Source organism: Diceros bicornis, chromosome 3, assembly GCF_020826845.1.
Source record: "Diceros bicornis minor isolate mBicDic1 chromosome 3, mDicBic1.mat.cur, whole genome shotgun sequence".
NCBI lineage: Eukaryota > Metazoa > Chordata > Mammalia > Perissodactyla > Rhinocerotidae > Diceros > Diceros bicornis.
Window position 1 is genome coordinate 90254302 of NC_080742.1, and position 24626 is coordinate 90278927.

General features: G+C 46.6%; 2 protein-coding genes across 2 annotated transcripts; one reads left to right on the plus strand and one right to left on the minus strand.

The window, feature by feature from the left end:
* The first annotated feature begins 2450 nt into the window (after positions 1–2450).
* On the plus strand, positions 2451–3352 carry LLCFC1 (LLLL and CFNLAS motif containing 1). The gene is made up of 2 exons (XM_058535106.1): positions 2451–2592; positions 3174–3352. The coding sequence occupies exons 1-2, from the start codon at positions 2451–2453 to the stop codon at positions 3350–3352; spliced, it is 321 nt and encodes a 106-aa protein (XP_058391089.1).
* Positions 3353–3986: 634 nt separating this feature from the next.
* On the minus strand, positions 3987–23282 carry KEL (Kell metallo-endopeptidase (Kell blood group)). The gene is made up of 18 exons (XM_058535113.1): positions 23259–23282; positions 22812–22953; positions 22333–22509; positions 20528–20652; positions 20062–20208; positions 16649–16708; positions 16366–16554; positions 15974–16122; positions 14671–14800; positions 8415–8525; positions 7157–7255; positions 6832–6909; positions 6289–6389; positions 6001–6111; positions 5792–5859; positions 5401–5570; positions 4948–5043; positions 3987–4233 (listed from the first exon to the last, which is right to left on the minus strand). Exons 1-18 carry the CDS (start codon positions 23280–23282, stop codon positions 4072–4074), a joined length of 2139 nt encoding a protein of 712 aa, XP_058391096.1. The 3' UTR covers positions 3987–4071.
* Between the last annotated feature and the right edge of the window lie 1344 nt (positions 23283–24626).

The window sequence follows — 24626 nt, forward strand, 5'->3', positions numbered from 1 at the left end:
ATGGGAACAGGCTGAGGGGTCTCTGTTTTCCAAATAAGAAAACGGAGCACAGAGAGGGAGAGTGATTACCCACCTAGAGGCAAAACTGGGACTGGCTTTCAAGTTGGAATCTTAGCTCCAAAACTCCTGCCAGACCTTGTTGCTTCTTGGGAAACTCCTGCCTATAAAGATGTGAGAGACATGGGTGGAGATGGGCTGGGGACCCTTCCCCTTGGGGTCTTCAGGAGAGGGGAACTTCCCCTTCTTTTACTGTAAGAATGAGAGTGCTTCTCTAGAGACTGAAGGATGGACAAAATAACCTTTAGTGGAGGAAAAGAATTGAAAGGAAAATAAGTAAGGAAAGGAAGAGTGGATGCCTAGACAAGAAGGAAGCATGCTCTCACCCAGGGTGTGGGAAGATGCCAGCTAGGAAGGGGGAGGGGGTCACCTTGTGGGACATTTTTCTGTGTGGCTGGGGGGTGGGGCAGTGTGGGGTGGTAATGGCCTCTGAAACCTTGGGACTTCCAGTATAAGGAGATGGAGAGAGCGATAAGGTTGAGGTGGGGGTTGTAGATGCGCTGATAAGCAGGGGCTGGCAGAGGAAACACTCAACCCATAAAGCTAATCCTGGAGGGAGTGGGGGCGGGGAGGGGCTGGCCCGGTCAGAGCCGCACAGAGCAGGTACACAGGGGCTCCGCCACCAAGGGCACAGTCCCTGGTCCCAGAGGAGGAAAGCAGGGCCCAGTGTGCAGGCCCCCACCTCTGGGTCTTCAGCCCTTCTCACTCTCACTTGCCCTTCTCTGCCTGCACTGTCCTCTCCAATGGGAGGGGCACGTAAGAGTTGCCCAAGGGGGACCCAGTTGTCCCACCCATCCCAGCTGGTCGACTGGAGATTTACAAGCTACTTCTTAGTCTTTGAAGAGTTCCCTTCTCTTCTCTCCTCTGGCTTTTCTTTTTCTCTTTCTTTTTCACACTCCTTCATCTTTGTCATATTCTGCATCACCATCTTATTTTTCCCTTCTCTCCTCTCATTCTTCTCCATCCTCCTTCAGCTTTCTGCAGGCAAGGACACCTACAACCTCTCTCCCTCAGGTAGCAGCTTGACAGCCCAATGATGTCTCCAAGTCCAGCGTGAGTCAGTAATGCCTCCCAGGTGTCCAGGAGGAGCGGTCGGGAGCACCTCACTGCACTGTCAGGTCCCAGAGCCCCTTGGTGCCAAAGCAGCCAGACTTCTTATTCTGATGTGATAAGGAGGAGGAACACACATAGTAGCTGCATATCACTTTTTAGGAAGTACACTCCCACCCCGCATGCCCACAGCCATAAAGGGAAAGGATTTGAATACTATACTTTAAAATATTAACAGTGATTTTCATTGGGTGGTGGGATTATTAGCCCTTTTTGTTTTTCATACTTTTTTTATACATTTGTAATAAGAAAAAAAATTTAAACGGATTCTTGGTTTCCTGCAAGGATTTGTCTTTTTCAGCACGGGGAGTCGGGCAGGTGGGTGGTGTGGAAATGGAAGTAATGGTGTTCAGTACAACCCGGTTCTTTCCATTCCAACCTGCCTGGTAAGACACTCCCTGGTAAGACACGCCAGGCACCCTCCCCATCCATAACCCCAGAGCTAGAGATGACTTGCTTCCCTTTTAGCTGGGATCCAAGAGGCTCCTCCCCTAAAAGAGCAAGGAGGAGGTTAGTGATTTTTTCCACCCAAGCATCAATCCCTGGACCTGCAGGTCAATGAGAGCAAGGTGGGGATGAGCAGGGTCATCTGCTTACTTGAATCTTCCCTCCCCTACTGCCAAATGACCTCCTGTACCACTCCTCAGTCACTCTGTCAGCTGCTTGGATCATGCACATCCCAGGACTTGAGGATCCTCATTTCTACATCTGGTCTGGACCTCATCCTCTGCAAGCCACTTTCCCCGAGGAAGGCTGCATGGAAGAGTAGGAAGACATGATATTTAGAATCATGAGAGTTAATCAAGAGTCATGCTCTGTCTATTATATTCTATGTGATCTTGAGTAGGTGAGTCATTTCCTCTGTGAACCTCAGTTTCCTCATCTATATAATGGGTGTGATAAAACTGCTACTTTGAGTCCTGGTTGCTGTGTGGATCTAATGATATAATGGATGTGCAAGTACTTCACAAACTCAAGTCGTTTTTGCTGCTCTCCAAGGGATGACCCACTATGGTCATCCTAGAAGCCTCTGTTGTCCCCTGCTGGCTACTCTCCACTCCCTTTCCTGGCAACAGAACTCTCTAGTGAGCTGGAATGAGAGTCAGTCCCATGGTTGTGATGTCACAGAGCTCATGAAGTCACAGGTCTTATGGAAGGGAAGGAAGAAAATGGAAGGGTGCTGGGAAGGGGTAAGGGCCAGGATAGGGACAGGAGAGGGAGGAGGGGGGAGCCTGCTGTGCACTGGGGAGTAGGGAAGACTGAGGCAGCAGATGCACAAGCCCATGACTTCCCTGGGCCCCCAGCTCTGCAGGGCAGCATTCCTGGCAGCCATCCTGTTGCTACTGCGGGTGAAGGAGGTGAAGCCTCAGAAAGGGAGCCCAAGCCCCGACGAGAGGAGTCAGAAACAGAAAACATCGTCTACAGGTAGGTAGAGAAGAGGGAGACAATATGTGGGGCTAGGGATCAGACCTCTTTTCAGTTAGGCCCAGATCACTTATGAGGTCAGAGTGAAATCTAAGATCTAAGATAACTCCAGTCCCCTATTATTGTAGTGTGAAAGGGTCATGTAAAGAGTCTAGAACAGGGGTTCTTAGCCAGGGCCACATTCAGGGGCATATCAGGGGCTAGTTGAAATTGCATGTGGCTTTCCTGTGTATGGGCACAGGTGCATTTGTCTGGGCAGAGAGTCTTTGGTTTTCTTCCTTCTTTAAGGTGGTCCCTCACTCCCCAGATGGTGTAACACTTTGGAGGAGGCAGTCGGAGTTGGAAATGGGGTGTGTGTGTGCTTGAGTTGGGGTGGTGGTTGCACACAGACCAGAAAAGACCTCCAGGTGGACCATCACCTCTCTGGTCAAGGACAAGGATAGAGGTAGCTGAGCTAAAAGCCCCAGGCCCTAACTCTCCCCATATTCTCCAACTTCTTCCCCTTACTGGTGCAGGCCAAGGGCAGGGTGAGGGAAGGGTAGGCTCAGTCCTTTCAGCGCCTTCCCCTCTCCCCGTTCCAGACCAGGTTCAAGAGCAGTTCGAAGAGCACTTTGTGGCCTCCTCAGTGGGTGAGATGTGGCAGGTGGTGGACATGGCCCAGCAAGAGGAGGACAGGACATCAGAGACGGCAACTGTTCGTGACCACCTATTTGACCTAGCCTTCTGCTTTAATCTGGCCAGCATCATGGTTTTTTTATGAGGGACATTGAGGCTGAGGTGGTGGCCTGGTTCCTGGAGGAGAACCTAGATATCTACCTCCGCTTCATGTTAGCTTACTGATCCTCTCTCCCAACTGGGATCCAGGTGACTATTCCCAACGGAGATGTACACACAGCTAACTGCCCCTTGCAAGTGGCCCTTTATCTCAGGATGCGGCATCAGAGAGATCCTGGATCTGGCCTTTCAATTGCCCATCGCCATCGCCTGACCGCCTCCCCACGCTCTGAGCTCCATCTCCCAGGGACAAAGACACCAGACTCCTGCCCTTCTCTCTCCCACGCTTCTCCTGGCTTTGCTCAGGACAGCAGATTAGGGGGAGGAGGCAGCAACAGTAAAAGTAATAGCAATAAAATCTTGAAAACAATTGGGGGTAGCTTTCCTAGACTTAACCAAAGCCCTCTTGTCTCTAACTAGTCTGTTTAATCGCCCAACCTTTGGCCCACTGACCTTTAGACTCACCAGTTCACCAATCATTGGTTTTTTTCTTGTACCTTTGAAACTCTGCGTGACATTTTCTCCTCTTATCTTTTCTGACTTCCAGACATAGAATGTAGCAGGAAAGAGTCATTAAGAGATAGGCGGAAGCCAAGAGCTAGCTTTTATTTTTGGAACAGAAGGGGAGAGGAGATATCGCCCTGATTCCATGGAGGGGCAGCGCGATGTTGATATATCTATACTGAGGTCTCTTTTGTAGCCAGGTTACCAGAGTTGGCAGCGGCTGGAGGGGTTCATGAGGGCACCAAGTGGACAGCGGAAATATCTGGCGAAGGATGGCGTGTTGCTGAGGGGCCCATTGACTCGAAGGGTGGGAGGGCTGTGAGTGTCTTGAGAATCCTGGGTGCTGGGATCCCTACACATCACCTGGGGAGGAAGAGAGGTCCATACAAGTAAGAATAGCAGAGTAGATTAGAGTCAGTAGGACAAGGCAGACCTGGTGACTAGGTGGTGACTACGGACAACAAAGAGGACAGCAGGGATAGGAACAAAGGGCCATGCAGAGAGAGAAAGAGTATTTGCCCTTTGTAGGTCATTTAATCTCACAGTAGGGTCTGGAGGAGAGCTTGGCCGTGTAATCAGATCATTTGTAAGTAACCGAGAGGTGGAGTCTACTGAAAGAACTCTGTAAGGGGATCTTTAAGTGCTCTGAGGAATTGGGGGCAATGTCTGTTGAGGGACACATGGCACTTAGAGGGTTATGTCAGGTGGGGCCCACACCTGGGGGCAAGGTCTCTGAGGAGGAATGTGGTCTCCACACAGCCTGTTAAGGCTCATTTTTAACCAGTCTGTATTTCTAGAAGAAGAAATGAGAGAAGAAAAAAGTTGGCCTCATCTCAGGGAGGGATTTGGAAGTAGTGTTTTCTTTTTTTTGAAGGGGGTGCTGAATTTGGTAGGAGAATTTGTAGTAGTATGAAAGTCCCAAGGGGGCATGTGTAAAAAGATGACAGTCGGGACATCTGCAGCAGAGGGCTAGGGGCATCTAGAGGAAGATGTTTCAGAGAGGAGAGACTCTTTGAGAATTAACAATGGGATGTTTATCTCACATGGACCAAGCCGTGGGAGGTAGTGGCTGCCTACCTGGGCATAGCTTCGGAAGAAGAGTTGCTGGGGGCTGAGGTTCAGGTTGGGCAGGACGGTCTCCCCGCGGTGCCATAATAGCCTCTCACTATACGCCTGGATACGGGGGTGCGATGGAGAGTAGTCCTTAGGCTCCAGACCCGTGGCCATTTGCAAGTCTGATGCCCTACACACAATACCCAAAACCAGCTCATGGCCCTTTTCCCCAAGTTCTGTACTGACACACTGGTCTGAGCCAGGTGAAAATGCACTTGCCAGAAGAACTAGGGATATCCTAGAATAGAGAGATCTATGGGATAGGAGGGGGATCCCCAAGTTGCCATCTGTTCAGTGGCAATGTGAAAGGCAGAAAGCTTTGCGATGTTTGCATGAGGGGTGGTAGAAGGAAAAATTGGGGACAGGGTGTCTATTCTGCAGGTAAAAATAGATCCTAACACATAGGATATGAGTTACCTGCAGTGCAATGGCCAGCCCCCCAATGTCCATGGCATTCTCCAGGAGGGTGTAGGAGGCATTGAAGGAGATTCCTCTGGGTAATGGAAAGGCAGCATAGAGGTGCTCCAGGCACAGCAGCGCTCCCCGTAGGGCACGGGTGTCACAGGCTGGGCAACCCCCAGGTTGTACTGTTGAAAATGGGACAAGGGAATGAGATGGTGACGTGTGGTGCAGGGGTGAGGACATGGGGGTACCACAGACGGAGCTGGCTCCCAGCAGCATTGCAAAGGTTTCAGGACTGTCCCACATGAGCCCTCACATAACCTCCCTTTCTCCTCCTCTAGGCCTCCTTTGGGGCCTTCACCTGGGTTCCCAATGGCCCCACTCCCAATGGCCCATTGTTACCCACAGAGCTGGTAGAAGATGTGCAACAACTCATGGGCCATAATGCTGCCAGCAGCACCAAAGTTCACGGCTCTAGGGAGACAAGAGTGTTTCTTACCCCCAGAATCCTTCAGAGTTTTTTACTCTAATTCTCCAACCACAAGTCCCATCCATCATAACATTTGTCGATCACTCTTGCAAAAATTCCTCCCACCCTCATAGAATGGCCCATACCTGGGGTAGGCAGGGTGAAAGAACGGGGGTTGGAGGAGTCCAGCAGGGAAGACCACCACATGGTCAGATATTGAGTAGTAAGCATTGATCTCCCAGGGGAGCACCTGCCACCTGGGGGAAGGGCATATGATCACCAACTCCATCATTTATTGCCCCCCTCACCAGACATATGCAGTCCCTCCCAACCACTATCACTGTTTCTGTTTCCCTGAGACCCCATTCGCTTTCCTGTGAATTTTGGATGGATATCTGTGGGATGCAGTGTCTGTGTCTCCCTCACTCTCATACCTGTGGTGGGGGGAAGGCTGCAAGAAGCTCTGTATAACTCGAGCTCGGAGTGATCGGACACAGCTCAGAGTGGACTGCAGGTAGCTGGGTCCAATTTGTATCTGGAGGAGGCAGGGGGCGACTCAGATACACAGAGACAAATAGCAATGCACACTGACATACCCTGAGGGGTACATTTGAACCCAAACAGATAAGCCATGACACAGAGACATCCCCAGTACAGAGGAAACCAGCACAGTGACAACACCACACACTGGTACAGACAGCCTTCACACATGTCAGCACATAGGTAAACACACTCAGGCAAGTCACAAGAATGCATGTACGCCTGTGTGCACACACACTCATGGTGACCTAAAAGGTTCCATTTTTCTGCCGGTAAGATGCACAGTGTGGATCTTCACCCATAAAGCCTAGCCAGCCCCAGGGCAAGGAAGCAGTTGGTTAGGATCACCCAGGGAAATGGATTGTCTGCCACTCAGGTGGGTCAGGGGTATGAGGAAGTTGAGGACTAAGGAGGAGCTGGCAAGGGCAAGGACCCACATCGTTGTATTCCTGTCCGGCCAGCGCTGGCTCCAGGGCCTGTTCTGGGGCCCCCATTTTCACTTGCAGTTGGATGACCTAGGGAAAGACACAAAAAGTAGAAGGAACTTAGCTACCTCGAGTTTATCAGAGGGAATTTCTACTGGTCATTGCCCTTGTCCCCAGCTTTTATATTGTCCCCAAGATGTGTGTACCACGCAGTGGTGTCTATAATTGCTGTGTGCCCTTGTGCCTTTTGTACTCTCTTCCAGTCACTGTGGTCTCTTGATCTCATACTCAATTCCACCCCCTACTTATTCTCGTAGTCTCTTTCTCCTGGCCTTACCTTGTCCTGGGCCTCTTTCTGGGTCTTCTCATCCATCCACGGAAGCCTTCTGAGGCGATTGATGAGCTCATCCTTGATTGCAGTGAATAATTCCATGGCCTGTGGGCGTAAGGGGATGGGGATAGAGAAAGAGGACCAAGGCCAGCCTCAGTCTTGGGTCCTGCCCACTGGGCCTCTAGGAAGAGGCCTTGACCCTGAGGAGTTGGTAGAGAAGGGGAAGATCTCAGAAAGAGAAAGTAGAAAGTAATATTTACTAAGTGACCAAAAACCCAGGGAACAAAGATCTGTAGAGACAGAAAGGAAGTGCCAAGCACAGAAAGAGAAGGTAGGAGCTGATCATTCATGAGGGCAGACAGGGGAGACTGTTTCTTTCCATTAAGAGATCTCTACCTCCTGAGGGAGGGAGACATTGTCCCAACTCTTGGCCAGGCAATCAGCTCAGAAGGCAGAGGGAGGAAGAGAACCATTATTCCCTTCTCTGTTCTTGAGGGCCCTTGTCCTCACACCCTCTTTCTTAAGGCTTGCATTTCCTCTATTCATCTTCCTGGGCTCTTCAGCTTTTCAACAAGCTGCAGTCTTCCCACCTTCACAACACGACTGTGTAGTTACTGCTTTCCCAGACATCTACCATCTTGTGTATATCTTTTTTCGGTGGAGAAAAAGGGACGACAATATCAGAAGCCTGAGTTCAAATCCCAACTCTGCTATTTGGTAGCTGTGTGACCTTGGGCAAGTTATTTGACCTCTTTGTGCTTCAGTTCTCTCTTCTGTAAAATGAGGATGATACTAGGATTTAAAGTAGTTCATGCAAAGTGCTTACAAGAGTACCAGGCACATGGTAGGCACTCAGAAAAAGTACTCAGTAGTTATTTATTTGCACTTCTTAAGATTATATCATTCCATTCTCACATTGTTTCACGTGTTCTTAAAAAATCATAGATAAACAGGAAGTAGGCTTAGAGGTCATGGAGTTCAATTTTATCATTTTATAGTTGAAGGAACACAAAGCAGGAAAGTTGGGTGACTTGTCCAAGTTAGTGCATGTTGTGTACGCTTTGTGTCATAGCTAAACTGTGCAGACACTTGGGATGCAGCATGTCCTTCTTTGGGTTCTCTCTCATAGTGAACCCTCTCTCTATGATCGCCTGATTCCCCGACCACACATACCATCAAGAAGGGCAAAGTCAATAGAAGTAGGAGTGGATGGTTAGGTGGGAGGGGAGTGAAGGGACATGGGCTGAGAGGAGCCCTCACATACAGCACTTTGGGTGCTTGGGCTGAAGGCCTCACGAACAAACAAGGCTGCCAGGGTAGGTTGGAAGTAGTCTCCTGTCTCCTTCACGCACTTCATCCATCGAGGGTGGGTGGGCTATAGAGACAAAAGCTGGAATGAGTGGCTCCTGTCAAGGGTTTTCCTTCTCTGTTTTCCCAAGCCAGTCTTGTCTAGACCTCACCTCCAGAGAAGGCTCTCCTTTCTGGACTTTCTGGGTTTGTCTCACTTGACACTATTATCCCCTCTGGTGATACACATAGTTATTGCTGCTCAGCAACATGGGGCTTACATTGTCCTCCAGGATTAGTCTTGTGAGCCTGAGTTGGGAAAATCATCCTTGTTTATTGCCTATTAAATGTGAAAGCAAGGCCTCTGGGAGGCATCCTTTTGGAGAACTGAAAGGCTCCTGGGAAGGAGAGGACAAGATGCCACACCTCTTACCTTAGCAGGTCTGTTGCCCACCTCATCCCCACCAACCACACATACAGCTCTGGGAGCCCAGCAATGACTCCCACACTCCCATACTTCTTTGCTTAAAACGGAAATTAGAGAAGGTAATTCCCCCTTTCCTCCACCACCTGCCTTCACTCTCTAAATGGTTATTGTGGATCATATGGTAGGATCTTGTCTTATAAAGGAGAAAATTATCAGCTATCAGACAGCTTAGAAACTTTCAGCCAAATCAGGGAAGAAAAAGTAGGATGTGACAATGGACGCCTTCAACTTCAAAGGCAGAGAGACAGTTAGACAAAAACCTGAGAGGGCCTTGGCAACTGGGGTGTTTTTTAACAGCAGGATGGAAAGAATAAGAAACATCAGAGAGAGATGCTGGAGAGCTTTCCCGGCTGGGAGTAGATGGCTTTGAAGAGTTGACCAAGGGGTTGGCAGAGAGATGACACAGAGCAGATGGAGAAACACATTCAAGGTGCCAGGAGTAAGGAAGAGGAGAGCTGCCCTAAGGGAAAGCTGAGCTGGGACTTATGAAAAACCAGCTCATATGCTAATTTGGGTTAAGTGAATGAAGTCACAAGACTTCATTCCTGTAAGTTATTTACTCCCACAAATCTCCTCACAGAGAGGTAGTTAGGCTGCCACTATGCTCTGTGGTCCTAAGATTGGAGAGAGAGTTTATGGGGCTTCCCACCAAAGAGGAACTAGACAGGGAAGGCCAGGATTGTCGTCGTTGAGGAAACTCTCAGGCCTTACTATCAGGACGTCTATCATTTTAGAGGTTGCTCCAGACCTGTTTGCCAAATTTGTGTGTTCTTGTCCCCTCACCATGAGGCCTGTTAAGGACTTTCTCCTCTTATGAGGAGAAGGGACTCAGATACTTTCTATAGTATACTATTTGGAGCTCTGAAACACAGATGAGAAAAGCAAACATGAATTGAAAGGAAACCTGGGTCTGACAGCAATGACTGGGTCAAGTGCAGGTTCTGCTGGCCATCTTCGGTGTCTATCCCCCACAGGTCTCCCCATGAGCTTGGCTTTGGGGCTTCACCTGGTGCAGCTGCCAACAGCATCAGCCTTGAGCTTGGCAGTGTGGATCTGCCTGCCCTTTCCACACCTTGTGGTTCTTGAGTTGTTTCCTGATCCCTTTCACTGGTGCCTACCCATTTCTCCAACAGCCTTTGCCTCCTCCATGTCTGACCCCATAGTCTGGGCCATGGCAGGCCCTGAACTGGTTACTGCAGAGCATAGATGCCACCTCAGACCACCCGTTGCTCACCTCTGTGCAATTCTGGGGATTTTTGGTAACGGTTGTGCTGGGTCACACATTCCATGAGCAGGAAAAAAATTTCCAGTATCTATAAATAAATGTGGGCCTCAAGGGTGGAGGTTGACAGGTTATATATTCGTCTGCTTGGAGTTGTATCTGTGCTGTCTCTCAAGACACAGAGTGATAGAGTATACCATACATATTGAAAAGAGAGAAAGAGAGAAAGAAATAGAGGGAGAGGGAAAAAATCATCTCCAAAATATAGAAAATGGAAGAAATACTTCAAACTCAAGATAATGAGGCTCAGTAGATTAATTTTAGGGCACAGAAAAAAAGTAGTAGATATAACCTTAGAACTATGAATAACAATATTTGAGAAATGATAGAAGTCAGGGAAAATTCTAAGAGTCTGGAGAGAAGCAAAAATTTGCCCAATTTTCAGTAGGGGGAAAGTAGATTTTAGAGATTACAAGCCAGCCAAGAATCCTTAATGTGAATTTCTAAGCAAAACTCTAGAATGAGTCATTAAACTAATTGTTTTTGAATACTTGGAAAATAACCTGTAACTACTAAGGGCCAGTGTAGGATCACTGAGCACAAATAATGCCAAAATAATAACAATTTCTCTGGTTAAACGGTTTACCACACTAGGACATACCACAGACCACAAGTCACAAACTCCGATGGGGGCCATGAGGTAACCTGAGAGAAGCAGCCCAAAGTCAGAGCCACAGGATGTGAAGGGGCCATGGCAAATGAGAGCGTGCACCCCGTCTGAACCCAGGTGCATCACTCAGCTCCAGTCAGTTGCTGCCCTGGAGAAGGCTAGCCCAGTGCTACCCAAGCCTCACATCTGACTATTGACATGCTGTCTCCTAATGTTTGAATGTCAACAATTAATTAAAAGTTTGTAAAGGCTGTAAAAGCCAACAAAACACATCCACAGGCCAGACTCACCCTCAAGGACCACCTCAATCCTATTTCTGAACAGAGAATTCAGCATTTACTAAATACAGATTATTAATTTAAACCTCCATACTTCAGTTACACAAGCTATAAAAATGAGAATAATTCCTGTTCCAGCTTCCTCACAGAGTTGCTTGGAAGATCAGGTGAAACAATACATTGAAAGTACTCTGTAAATTCTTAAAAAAGTACTAGCCCACTATGTTGGCATTATTTTGACTTCAAGAAGGTATTTGATAAAACCACAGATGAAGTCTTTGTGAATTAGATAGGGAAATCTATGTTGGGTGATAGTGTAACTTGAGTGGATTCTCAGCTGGCTGAACCATAATGGAACATCAAAGATTAAGGGCACCAGGTTAGTACAAGCTGCCCTGACCATTCTACTGAAAAATTGTAACACATTCCCTGCCTAGCATACCCTCTCTCCCTTTACTGTTTTATTTCTCCATAAGACTTATCACCACCTAACATACTGTATTTATTTAGTTTATTGTCTTTCTTCCTCCATAGAACATAAGTGTCTGAGGGCAGAGATTTTTGTCTATTTTGTTCACTTTCCCTGGAGAAGTGTCTGGCATACAGTAGGTGCTCAATTAATCTTTGTTGCATAAATGAATGGATGAATCTATAGCTAGGTTTTTAATAACCTGACCTGATGCTCTTCCTTCTTCAGGATCTTAACAGTGATCTAGATGAAAATATACTAAATAAAACTGCAAATGACCCCAGGTAGAAAAGGAAAGGTAATATAATGGATGATTAGAAACAAAGGTTAAAATTACCTGAACAAGTTGGACTATTGGTCTGAATACAAATAGTTCACATTTAACAAGCACAATGTGAAGTCCTGTTTTTACTTCCTAAAACTCAGCTTCTCAAGTTTAATAAGAGAAAGACCTGGCTTATCAGCCATTTTCATTGACTATATATTGAAAATTAATCAATAAAATATAGTCAGATGATGAGACCTAGCAGTCTCTCTGAATAAGGACACCATAAAGTAGAATTCACCCAGAAGACTATGGTTAGAAATCTGTAATTGATAACCATTGGATGGAATCACAAATTTTGGTCAAATCAAGGCCAAAACTTTGGTGGTGTCTTTGACTCCACTCTCCCTCTCACACCATACATCTGTCAGAAATCCTATGTCTTACTTTGAAAATACATTCTTTAAAACATAAAATAGATAAATCCTATGGGATCCCATTTCATGCAGAGAAAAACCAAAGTCCTTACACTCCCTTCCCAGGCCCTGCATGGTCCCTTCCTTCCCTCTCTGCTTTCTTCCCTAGTGTTATCCTATTTGCTTTCTCTGTTCCAGTTGTACTGGCTTCCTTGCTGATTCTCAACACCTGGAGCATGCTCCAGCAGCAGGAGACACAGCCTTGCATGCGAGCCTAGTTCTCTCTTCTCGACCAGAGCCACCAGGAGGGTTCTTCATACTGCACCAAGTTTTAGCCAGCCTGCTCCAGGCATTTTCCCAATGAAATGATGTCCTTATTATTGTCAGAAAATCCCTTCAACTCTCTAGACATTGCTTCCATCCTACATCCTGCACAGACATATCACTGGTTATTCAAACTCACTCTGATCGTTCCCTCTTAAGAACTTTAAGAGCATCTATTGTCTAAACCAGAGTTTTCTTGGAATGCAGCTACACCCTTTCATTTTACTTGGTGTACAGCTGCTTTTGTGTTACAAGGACAGAGTTGAGTAGTTGCAACACAGATTGTATGGACCACAAAGACAAAAATATTTATTATCTTGACCTTTATAGAATTTGCCAACTCATTGTCTGTACCACCCACTTATTTCTCAATCCTGCATAATAGGTGGTTAAAAACATGGCCTCACGAGCCACACAGATACGTTTTGGAGTCTATTCCTTCACTTATGAGCCGTGTGGTCTTATGAAAGGTCTTACTTGTCTTTTCTGAGGACCTCAGAGTGTTTCTTGGAGGATGAAATAAAATCATTTACGCTAAATGTTCCATGCAATGCCTGATATACAGTAACCACTCAATGTATAATGCTATTATTATTATGTGTCATATTTGGTACTGTTGTTCCAGAAAGATGAAGTGGCTTCCCCAAAGTCACACAACTATTTTTTGGCAGAACTTGATTGAGTTTTTAAGCCCAAGGACAATTATATATCCTGATAGATATATAAGGATGTATATAATATATATAAAGGATATCTATAAGTATATAAAGGATAGTGACTTTAGCAATTTGTAAGCATTCTAAGTTCTTTAAGTGTGCATTTCAATGTGCCATCAGGCCACAGTTCTGGGATTTACAGGAAGTTGTTTGTTGGTAGTGATTTTGTAGCAACCAAGAGATTTTGCCGCAAGCCCAACTAAAAGGAGTTGAGGCTTTGTTCTGCTTCATCTGAGTCAAGAGAAAGGCTGGACAGAAGCTTCTTGGGGACTAGCCCACCTGAATGACAGTCCTAAGGAAGAGTGCCTACAATGATTAAGCACACAGACCCTAGAGCCAGACTGCCAGAGTTCAAATCCCAGCTCTACCAACTCACTAGCTATATTACCTTGATTAAGTTTCTTAACTTGTTTGCCTCAATTTCCCCATCTATAAAACAGGGACAAAATGGTGTGCCTACCTCATGGAATTGTTGTGAGGATTAAGTTAGCTCATATGTCAAAAGGGCTTAGAAAAATGTCTAGCACATTATAAACTCTTAGTAAGCAATAACTACATTCCAGTCCCTGTGCATACATTTTCCCTCTTTAAATTCCACAGATATTTCAGGTTTGCAAAGCAGTGAGTTTCTCCAAGGCAGAGAAATGGTCCACAAATTACTAAAAAAAAAAACAAAAAAACCACAAAATACTCAGTGACTTTCAAGACTACACTGAGGCCTTCATTGAGGTTGGGGCATATCTAGCTTCCAGATGCCTCCATTTGCATTTGGATGTGTTCAACCTAAGATTTCCAAATTCTCAGTAAAGAAATGTCTCCACATCTGTAGGCTTTGGTGAATTAAATGCATTTGCTACACAGTCCCCTCCTTAGACATAGCAGGATCTGCACCAGGAAGCCCACAGTCTGGCCCAATGGATCCCACTGGATGTCAGAGATGAGCTCTTTGTGAAGGACATTTGAACATCAAACACTGGAATCACCTAGACAGAGGCAGGTGACTGCTTGCAACACCTGTCTCTCATCCCAGTGAATCCTAAGCTTTAGGTCCAGGTCCTCAAATCACAGAGCTCAGGATAACTAGGCAAATAGTTGAGGGGTCATGACAAAGAAACGGCAGTTCTTGATAATTTTAGAGCTTTATATTTAAACTTTAATACTCAGAAAAAGGCCATATGTGTGTTTAAAAGTCTGGTACCTGGTACCTCAGTTCTCAACCTAAGTATTGTATGCCCAACCTATCTGCTTCCATGGAAAGCCCAGACATTGAGGGGCATCTGCTCTCATGTTTCCTCCCTGAGAGAAATATGCCAACATTTATCCCTCAACATGGCAGATACTCTTTTAGCCCCCAATCTGAGGGAATTCATCCCCTACTCTTCTCACCATGGGTGGGCGTTCTGTCAGTTCCCGTAGTTTCTGGTTCAGCAATCTGCGTGCCTCCTGGAATTTACTGTCCAGGGCTGGAGAAAGGCTCCCCACCAGCCCCAAGATCATGTGGCTCTGCAGAAAGTCCCTGTGGAGAGAAAAGAGACCCACACATACACCCCAGGGCTCTGGGGATCCCTCAAGAAAAGCCTCCCATTGTATAAGTTATCTTGATACTCATGGGGGATGCCCCTTTTCCTCTGTAGTTATGGAAAATAACTGTTTAACATGTCAACAAGTCAAGAAGAGCTTTTCTTGGTGTGGATTGGGCAATGATAGAAGAAGAAACTAGATGAAGAGGCAGACTTCTCAAGTCACAGGGAGAGAAGGATCTGGGCTAGATGACGACTGGACTTAAAAGATTTAACCAAACAAATTCATCTACTTTCACAAACAAGAAATCTCAGCTCATCTTAAGATGTGTCTTCTAAGCACAACAAAGCTGGAATCCAATACCTTTCTCTGCCCTGTGGGTAACTCTCTTACCAGATTTGATATGCACCCTCATGTAAACCTGCTCACGCCTGTATGAATGGTTGTTTGCTTCCCTCAAAAACAATTTCTAGGTGTTGCTGCCTCTGAATTACTATGAAGAAGGGCCTTGAGCCCAAGCCCCTGGAAGGAAGCCGCTGTCTTCAGGTGATGGCGACACAGGTATCAAGGATGGCAGAGATCCCAACACAGAGCCTCACTCTAATGTCCCCCAGTGTCTTCAGCTTCCTGATCTTTCCCGCATGGGCCCTGGAATCCTCTCACCACCGCTGAAATGGCCTTTCCCTCAGTTTGTCCCCCAGGGCACCCCCAGCCTTCGCCTCCTCTATCCACTCATGTAATGTGTCTCCTCTTCCCTCTCATACCCCTCGGCTGCTGACAAGACATATATGCTGGAGCTGTCCTCAGCGACTGGCCTTCCAGCATCTCCCATAGCTCAGAGGCTCCTCACAGGCTGGGTTCATTCCCAGCAAAACCTGTGTCTTGCTGGAACCTCACGCCACATCCCTCATTTCATATCCCTCATTTCACACGTGTTTTCCATTTCCCATGCCCCCAAGCCTCTCATACCTCCTGTTTCCTCCATTCCCTCTTGGGCCCTCCACCCTACCCCCTTCTCTGCCCCCACATGTCCCTGGATCCCTCCCATCTTCCTGCATGGCCCTTACCAGCCTGCATTCTCCAAAGTCTCCTTTGTCCCTAAGACCTCTGGACCTTCAGACTGTCTCTCCATTGCCCTCGTACTTCCCCAATCCCACCTGGGGCAAACCTGTGCTTCGACAGCTGCTCTTCCACCAGTCGTGACATGTTTTGCAAATACTCCAGGTCATGGACCACAAGGGGCTGGGAGGGGCTCAGGGACATCGGTGTGAATATCGCTTGCAAGCAGGACAACCAGTCAATGGCAGGGGCCATTTCCTTAGAGGAGAGACACAAAGGCTGAAGGGGGACAAGAAGAAGGAGTGGAGGCAGGAGAGAGGGCTTCTTCTCCCTCAGAGTTTGAGAGGGAGTGGGGAGGAGGATGTTCGGAGAAAGGATGGAGCCAGAAAATTATGGATGGGAAGGAATTATGGGAATGAGGAGAAAGAAGACAAGGAAATCAAGAAAGTTTGGGAGGGAAAATCCCATGCCCATCCTCCTCAAGTCCCTCATTTAGGGCACCTGCAGTTGGTCAATAGTGACCATCTGGAAGAGCTTTCCCTGTGCCTGTCGCTGTTCCAAGGGCCTCAGAAACTGAAGTAGCCGCGAGGTAATGGAGATGGACATGGAGGCATGTTCTTGCACCTTGCTTGGGTCTCCTCCCAGCAAGGTTCCCAGCTGACTCAGGTAAGTCAGGTATTCCCGCACGATCTGGGGGAGGGGCAACCTCAGTTACAGCCACCAGTGGCCCCTACCTTTCTCCTAGAATCAGAGGTCAGGATCTTTGTCCACAGTGCCGTCTTACCTGAGCATAGTTCTGTTCCTGCTCTTGCTCGACAGGAAGGTCAAACTCTGGCTGGTCTATCTGGACACAAGAGAGACTGGAGAGAAGTGGGGAGTGTGGAGGAAGGAGACAACAGGTGTGGGGAGATGGGGAGTGTACCGTGGAAGATGGCCTCAGGAGAAGGAATAAAGAAGAATCAGAGAAGGAGTGAGGGTGAAAAGAGAGGGAGGGATGGGGGTAAGGGACATGGGGGAAGAGTCTAGACATGGAAATGTGGAGAGAAGGTGGGTATTTCAACCAATTTGGGGGTGCTCAGTGAGAGAGAAGCATAATAACCCGTGTCCTGAAGGGAATCATTCCCTGTGCTAGGGCCAGCTGTAGGGTAACGGAAGTGAGACACCTATCTCAGGTGCAAAATTCAAGAGGTATTAAAAACTCAGTAATCAAGGTAAATAGTATCTTAATTGATGGTTTTAAAAATCAAAATGATTGCTAAAAACCCATGCAGAATAAAATAGCAAAACTTGGCTTATCATGGATTTTTTTCTGAAAACCCAAAATGTATTTTTTTTAATTGAAGTATAGTTGACATCCAATATTCTATTCGTTTCAGGTATACAACATAGTGATTTGACATTTATACACATTATGAAATGATCACTCTGACAAATGTAACAACCATCTGTCACCATACAAAGTTATTATAGTATTATTGACTATATTCCCTATGCTGTACATTACATCCTCATGAGTAATTTATTTTATAACTGAAAGTTTGTACTACTTCATTCCCTCCCCTATCTTGCTCATCCCTCATCCCCTTCCCTCTGGGGACCAGCAGTTTGTTCTTTGTATCTATGAGCTTGTTTCTGTTTAGTTTTGTTTGTTTGTCTGGTTTTGTTTTTTAGATTCCACACATAAGTGAAATCATACAGTATTCGTCTTTCTCTGTCCTACTTATTTCACTTCACATAATACCCTCTAGATCCATCCATGTTGTCACAGATGGCAAGATTTCATTCTTTTTTATAAACAATGTATGTTTAATCCATTTTGAAAAAAACATTATTTTTTCAAAAAATCCACAATGAACAAAAATTTGATATTTTGTGCACCATATATCTTTGCATTGACTTTGATTTTTTAAAAAATATTCATCAAAATACTATTTAGCTTGATTATTGAGTTTTGGGTACCCTCTTAAGTTTTGTACCCCAGGCAAGTGGCTCACTCATCTCCCTTTCCTCACTTTAGTTCTGGCACTGTTGTGTCCTTGATTCTATTCTGAAGATCTTTGCTCTTACATTTTCCTTTTTCTTCTCCAACTTCAATATCCCACTCCCACTTTGAGCTATATACTTTTCCCCTATCTTGAAAAAACTTTCGCTTGACTCCTTTGTCACATTTTATGTCCAAACTTCAAAGAACTGAAAGTTATCTGTGCCTCTGCTTCAACTTCCTTACCTTCCTCCTAAATTCCGAACAGTCTGTGTCCATTTCCATAACCATTTTGATACTGTCTTTTAGAAGGTTTCCAATGGTGAATTCTCATTCCTTATTTTGGAAATCTCTGGAATCAATGATGACCCCTCCTTCCTATAATTGGCTCCTCCCCTGTCCTTTGTGGATCACCCTTACTGGTCTGACTCCCACCTCCCTAATTGTTCTTACTCTGCTCTGCTCCCACACCCTTCATCGAGGTGCTCTCTCTGCCGTCCATTCTCTCTACCTATTCTTCCCCTCAGAGTCCATCCAGTCTCAAGTTGATGGAAACAACCCTCCTCCCATTTACACCAAATCAAAACTGTGGGGTCATTTTCCAATTCCTCCATCTCCTTTATTCATGTTTAATCAGTCATTAAGTCCTCTAGAATCACCATGGACCACTACCACCAGGATGAATTTGCCTACATCCTCATGCCTGGCCTTTCCATTTCTACCACAATCATCTTAGCTCAGAACCTCAAAATTGCTCATCTAGATTCCTCAACACCTCCAGGTTGATCTCCAAAACCGTTGACTCTATTTAAGCTCAAAGTACAGCCATCATATTTGAAAGGCCTCAGGAGCTCTTTTGTTTCCTATTATGTCAAAAGTTATCACCTCTGTTTGGTATCTTAGGGCAGCAATAATCAGGCCCAACTTCATGTCTTCAGTTTTATTTTTACCTCCTACTGCACCCCATCCCTACCCCCAAATCCTCTCTTCAACAGACCCACCTCTCACTGACCCCACAGAGGAGTCACACCATGCCAGGCTCTTCTCTTAGCTCAGGACTTCTCCACAGCCCTTTTAGTGCCTTTTAGCTTCACCTTCACCTGTGTGAGTCAACCATGCTTCAAGGCTCAGCTCACATCCTCCCTTCTCTGAGCCTTTCCTTAACCATTTCAGCTCTCAACCAATCCCCAAAGGCCATACGAGTTAAACTCCTGAGCACACCCTTTAAAACTGAAGTTTAGAATGTCTCACACTGATTATCACTTCCTCCTGTATATTCATCCTTTTGTAATTTTGTGGAATTTTTTTTAGAGTAGGGGCCAAATATATAGCATCACATTGCCTACCATAATACTGATGCCTCCAATGTTTTTATTTATTTACTCGCTCAACAAACACCTGGTGTGGGCCTCTGGATGCCTGGCCCTGTGCTGGGTCCTGAGGAACAAAGGTGAATAAGGTGTGGTCCTGTTCTTGAAAGGCTCACAGTCTTCAATACGGGGTTAAATGCTGAGAGCATGGGAAATGGGAGCACAGACGGGTTCACCTAACTCACAGGGTGTCAGTGAAGATTTCCTGGAAGAGATTATAAGCAAAGCCAAACTTTGAAAAATACATAAGGTTTCCAGGCTGAGTGTGGGGGTTTGGGGAGTAGTGAGGCAGGCAAAGGGAGACATATATGCAAAGAATGGAGGAATATTCTTGGAGCTGTAAGTGAGTGAGCATGGCTTGGGGTAGAAGGGGGAATAAGGCTGGAGAAGCATGTAGGGGTCAGATGCAAAAGGACTTGCAAGGCTTTGCTAAGAATTAGGAACTAGATCTTGATGAGCTAGTGAGCCATTGAAGGCATTTAAACAGAGATGATAACATAATTAGCTCTTGGTTTAGAAAGATCCCTCTGGCGAAAATGAAAAGTAAGAGGAGCGCAACACTGGAGATAGGGGATTAGTTAAGAGGCTCTGGAGGTAATCTAGATAAGCAGTAAGAAGATGCAACTATAGAAATACATCTTCCCAGAACTGGCCCTGTTGCTCCCTGCCCTAATCTCATCTAATGTTCCTGACTCTCACATCAATAATTTTCCCTAAAGATAGATCTCTTCTCTACATTGCCTGTTTGTCCTATCTCCCCAACTCACAACCTTCTTCTAAGAGATGATAGGCTAGAATTCAAGGCAGGCCCAGGTCTCACTGCATTTTTGCCCGTGCATCCCTCACCTGGATGACTGGCATGTGTGGAGGAGTGGGATGAGGTTGCAGATAGGCTCTGAAGAATGGGAAGTGATTATACTGACTCATCAGAAGTCTCAGAGTTCGGTTAAAGTCCAAAGAAGTCCAATTACCAGAGATTCGCCAGCCTCCAAGCTGGGAAGAAAGACAGGGCTCAGCATAGGGGTATAGTCTCTGAGACCTATCCTCCAATCCTCAGATAGCTGCTACTTGTTGACTTCTACTCTTGAGTCCTTTGATCCCTCTAGGGCTCCACCTCTATCTTTCTTTCTCTACCATCACCCAAGGTCTTAATACTTCCACAAGACACGGCCATTTCCTAGTACTTGGGCATTCTAGAACTTGGGAATCCCTAAGAAAGAGATCCATAATTTAGGGGGAAAAAATGGCAGCCCTGAGCATACATTGGTCCTTTGTGTTATGTACCTAGAAAAGTTGATGCCCCAGGTCTCACCTCCTCAATAACTTGTCTGAGGGGACCAGCCCCTGCAGCCTCGATGGCATCTGTGTCCATGCAGAAGCTGTAGAATTGGAAGGCTTTCTCCTCCCCAGAGCCCAGGTGCCAGGAACTTGGGGCCTCTAGAAAGGAAATATGGGAGAATGAAAGGAGTGGGGCAGGCACAGAGACAAGCAGAGATGGTGGAGACAGGGAGCTTATAGGAAAGGAAGGGAAGACTCTCTGGGAAATGGAAGGAAGGGGAGGAATAGAAGGATGAGGAAAATTGGGAAGATGGGAGGACTGCCCAATTTGGCCTGGATCCACTTGATGGAAGGATAAGAGGAAGGAAAGGCAGTGTGGAAAAGACAATGAGGAAAATAAAGGAAATGTGAGAAAGAAAATAAAGAGGAAAAGACAGGGAAGAAAAGGAAGAGATGGGAATAAGTAAGATAAGGGTAAAGGAGAACGGGTAGAAATGTAAGGCAGGAGGGAGCTGAATGAAGAAATTAGAAAAATTCAGGAAACTAGAGAACTTTGAGGGATTGGAGAGAGGAAACCTCATAAGGAAACGTTTAGCAAAGAGAAGAAACAGTGGCGGGCTCCCTTAGCCCAGATTCCTCACTCTTTGATCGCAGGAAACAAACAGACACATGACAATAACCCAAACATGTATCCACGGGGCTCATCCACCCTCTAAGATTGAACACCTCTCCCTTAGTTCCCCTGATGTCTCTTCATTCTATTGTGGGCAGTAGAACTTGTCCTAAACGTATTCTTTCTTTTCATCTCTGTGCCTTAACTGAAAGCATGGCCCTCCACCAAGGGAAAGCCCACTTCTACTCTTTCTCCATCACCAGAAGGAGAGTAGAGGGATACATTTATTTCTCTCAAATTCCCACTAATACTGTCGACATGTTCTCTGGGTTCCCTTACACTGGAAATGCACACGCATCGTATATGTTCTTATTCCCAAATACTCACCACCATTCACCAACTTTCTGGGACCCACTTCCAATCCCCTAGATGACCTCAGTTCCTTCCTCATAGCTTTCTTCTCAGTTCATTTCTCTTCCCCACAGCCACAATCTACAGGAATCTTCTTTAACTTGGGTTTTTAACTTGGCCCTCCTCTTCTTCCAGCATAGTTTCGTGCTTATCTATATTCTTTCCCTTACACACAACCAGATAAAGCCCCCTCTATCACTTCTAACCCTACTAATCCACTTCTTTCCTTCCACCATCATCTCCAATCATCCATCCCCATTATACCACTCCTTCCAGTTCTACTTACATGCCATGGTCCAAGGTTTCAGTGGAGAACAGGAGATAATGGTGAGAGAGGAGAGCTGGAAGTAATGGGAGGGAGAGGATAACACTGACAAGGGGACATTAGAAGGCAAGGATTTGAAGGCTAGAGAATGAGTGTGATGGAGAGAAGAACTGAAGTGCAACAGGTGCTAGTGGTGGAGGATATCAGGCATAGACTAGAAATTGAAGATTTAGAAAAGATAACAAAGAAGATGGAGCTTGGTAAAAATGAGAACTTGGAAAGAATGGAGTAATTATGGATAAATGTGAAAGGAAAGAGGACAGGGGTTAGGTAAAGAAAAGATGAAGAGAGGGACCAGAAGAAATGGAAGAGAGGCAGTGCCCAGGGGTGAAAGGTATGGTGATAGAGCAGCAAACCGAGGCAGTTCCCTGAGAGCCCATTGAGGATGGTGCAAACCAGTTGTTCCACAACCACACAGGGTTGGGACAGTCATGATAGTTCTAGGCTCAGAGTCACCCACTTACACAAACTGCTGCCCTGTGTTCCTTACCCAGTATTCTCCGAAGTCGGCTCTTGTTCTCCTCTGCAAGAGCCTGAAAAGAATTATTGATCCCTTTGGCCTTTCCACAGGCAAAGCTGAAGAAATCGGTGCAGGGGGCCACACTGGTGTTCCCAGAGGCCATGTAACGAGCCAGGAGATTCCAACACACAGGCATCTCACAAGGACCTGTGGGGAAATGCTCAGAGCTGGGAAAGAGAGAGAGACAAGGGCACCCCCAAGGGGCTAGGCAAAGGAACATGAGGTGAGGAAAATGGAGAGAGACCCTGATGAGAAGGAAATGATCTGACTGGTGGCCAGGAGTGGAATTCAGGGAGGAAGGAGTAGGGAAGGAGGGTGGGGGAACAGGAGGGTCAGGAGGAGTGGTGAATAAGTCAGTGGGCATGGAGCCTCAGGATGAGGGACGGACAAATGGGGCCCAGGATGGAGGGAAGGCTGACAGGGTTGAGGGATTCCAGGATGTTGCTTACCAGGGCCACAGCTCCCGAAAACGTAGACCAAAAGCACAGAAGAACCAAGGAGCAGACCGAGAAGCAGGACAGCCACCAGCACCCGCCTGGCCATGGTCCATAGTGGGCTCCTTTCAGTGGGCAGCCCCTCTTCTGGAGGTCTCTGTGAGGGAAACCAGGAAGTAAAAAACACAACAGGAAGGGGATCATGAGAGAGGGGTGGGGAAAAGGGAAGGGGAGAGAAGAAAGAATGAATAAGTTAGGGCTAGAGCTCCTTTGGACAAAAATAACTCTCTCGGTTCTCTCTAAACCCAGCCCTCTTTGGACCCCTGGGAGATGAGAAAACAGGGGCTATCACCTGTCTTGGGTAAAGATCAAGCAGGCTGTGAGGGGGTGAGAGCTTGTGGGACGTTAGAGCTGGAAAGGATGTCATAAATCTGCTCCGCGCAGGTCGAGGGGGTCACATACCTCCTGGCTCCAGAGAGTCCCCATTCCATACGCTGGGCTCGGTCCCCCTCTCCACCCTCCTAAACTGAGTGAGGAGGGAGGAGAGAGAAGCTGGTTCAGGAGCTGGGGTGACCATTAAAAAGTTGTATCAGGTCATTTTGACACCTCCCCCTGCCCACCCTCCCCACACACACATATTTTCATGCCAGGGCATGTTCCCAGACGGGCTTCAGAATGAACCTCTCCCCTGAATGTATCACTACCTCCCTCCCTCTCCCATCACCTTCCTCTTCTTTCCCATTTTGCTCTTGAAGCCTCACATTCCCTCCTTTCTGGTGGGGGGCAGGGCATTCATTCACACACAGCAGTCACCCCCACCCCCAACCCTAGGCATCTGACTCCAAAAAGTAATGGTTTTCTCCAGGGGACTTGCCTTTTGTCTGTCCTCTCTGGCTCCCAGAATCCTTCCTGGTTCTGCTCTAGGTGCTGAGTCTGAGGACTGGGAATCAGGAAACGGCCTCCTTTCTACCCCCACCCCAGTTCCTTCTTCCTAGGGAAGGGGTGCTTCTGCCACTCGACCCCCCTGTCCCCATACACATGCTATTAGCTTCTGGGTGGAGCCTGTTTATCAGTCAGGAGACAACCAGGCCACCCCTCCTCCTTTATCTCCACTTCTCAGGGGAGGGAGGGAGTCTTCATTCCCCAAGCAATCTTGCCTTTGGGTGGCTCCTCTTGCCCTGCTCTGTGCCTTTGCTCATGGAGGCTTTTTTATTTCTGGAACATTCTTTTTTCTCTCCTTTCTTCTATGATTGAAACCTCTTGGATCCTTCATTTCTTAGGTCAAATGCCACCTTACCCAGGATGTGTCACAGCTCCGTGGCCATTCCCCCACTCCCAGCATGCTCGATCACTTCTCTGGGTATGTCATAGCCCTGACGGATGCAGACAGAACTGTGCATGAAAAAGACCACAAACTAGGAGATGCTAATCTGCTAATTATCAGCACTGTGACACTAAAAAATCCACTTAAACTCTCAGGCAGGTGAGCAAGTTTTGTCGTTTGGGAAATGAGAATACTACTTGCCTTTGCCTACCTTAAAGGGTCTCATACCTTCTACAAAGGCATGAGGCATTACTGAGCCTCTCTTTCTTTCATTCTGCATTCTATTACACAGGCGGCTGGTGTCTTCATCTCCCTATTGATTGCAAACTATTTAGTATCAGGGATGGCGTCCCTTTTCCTTTCACATCCACCTAAGGTGCTTCATAAAATGTAGGAATGAATTGCATTCCAAGCCAGAAACTTTATTTCCCACGTCATACTGAGCTCTTACCTCAGGTCTCAGGGAACACATTTCTGATAGAAGATATTTCACCTCTGTTCCTTGT

Coding starts and splice junctions, on each gene's coding strand:
- LLCFC1 (XM_058535106.1), top strand. CDS start 2,451: ATGACTTCCCTGGGCCCCCAGCTCTGCAGGGCAGCATTCCTGGCAGCC. Junction 2,593..3,173: donor ACAGAAAACATCGTCTACAG/GTAGGTAGAGAA, acceptor TCCCCGTTCCAG/ACCAGGTTCAAGAGCAGTTC.
- KEL (XM_058535113.1), bottom strand. CDS start 23,282: ATGGGGACTCTCTGGAGCCAGGAG. Junction 16,555..16,648: donor AGGAACAGAACTATGCTCAG/GTAAGACGGCAC, acceptor CCCCTCCCCCAG/ATCGTGCGGGAATACCTGAC. Junction 14,801..15,973: donor GAGCAGCTGTCGAAGCACAG/GTTTGCCCCAGG, acceptor TTCTCTCCACAG/GGACTTTCTGCAGAGCCACA.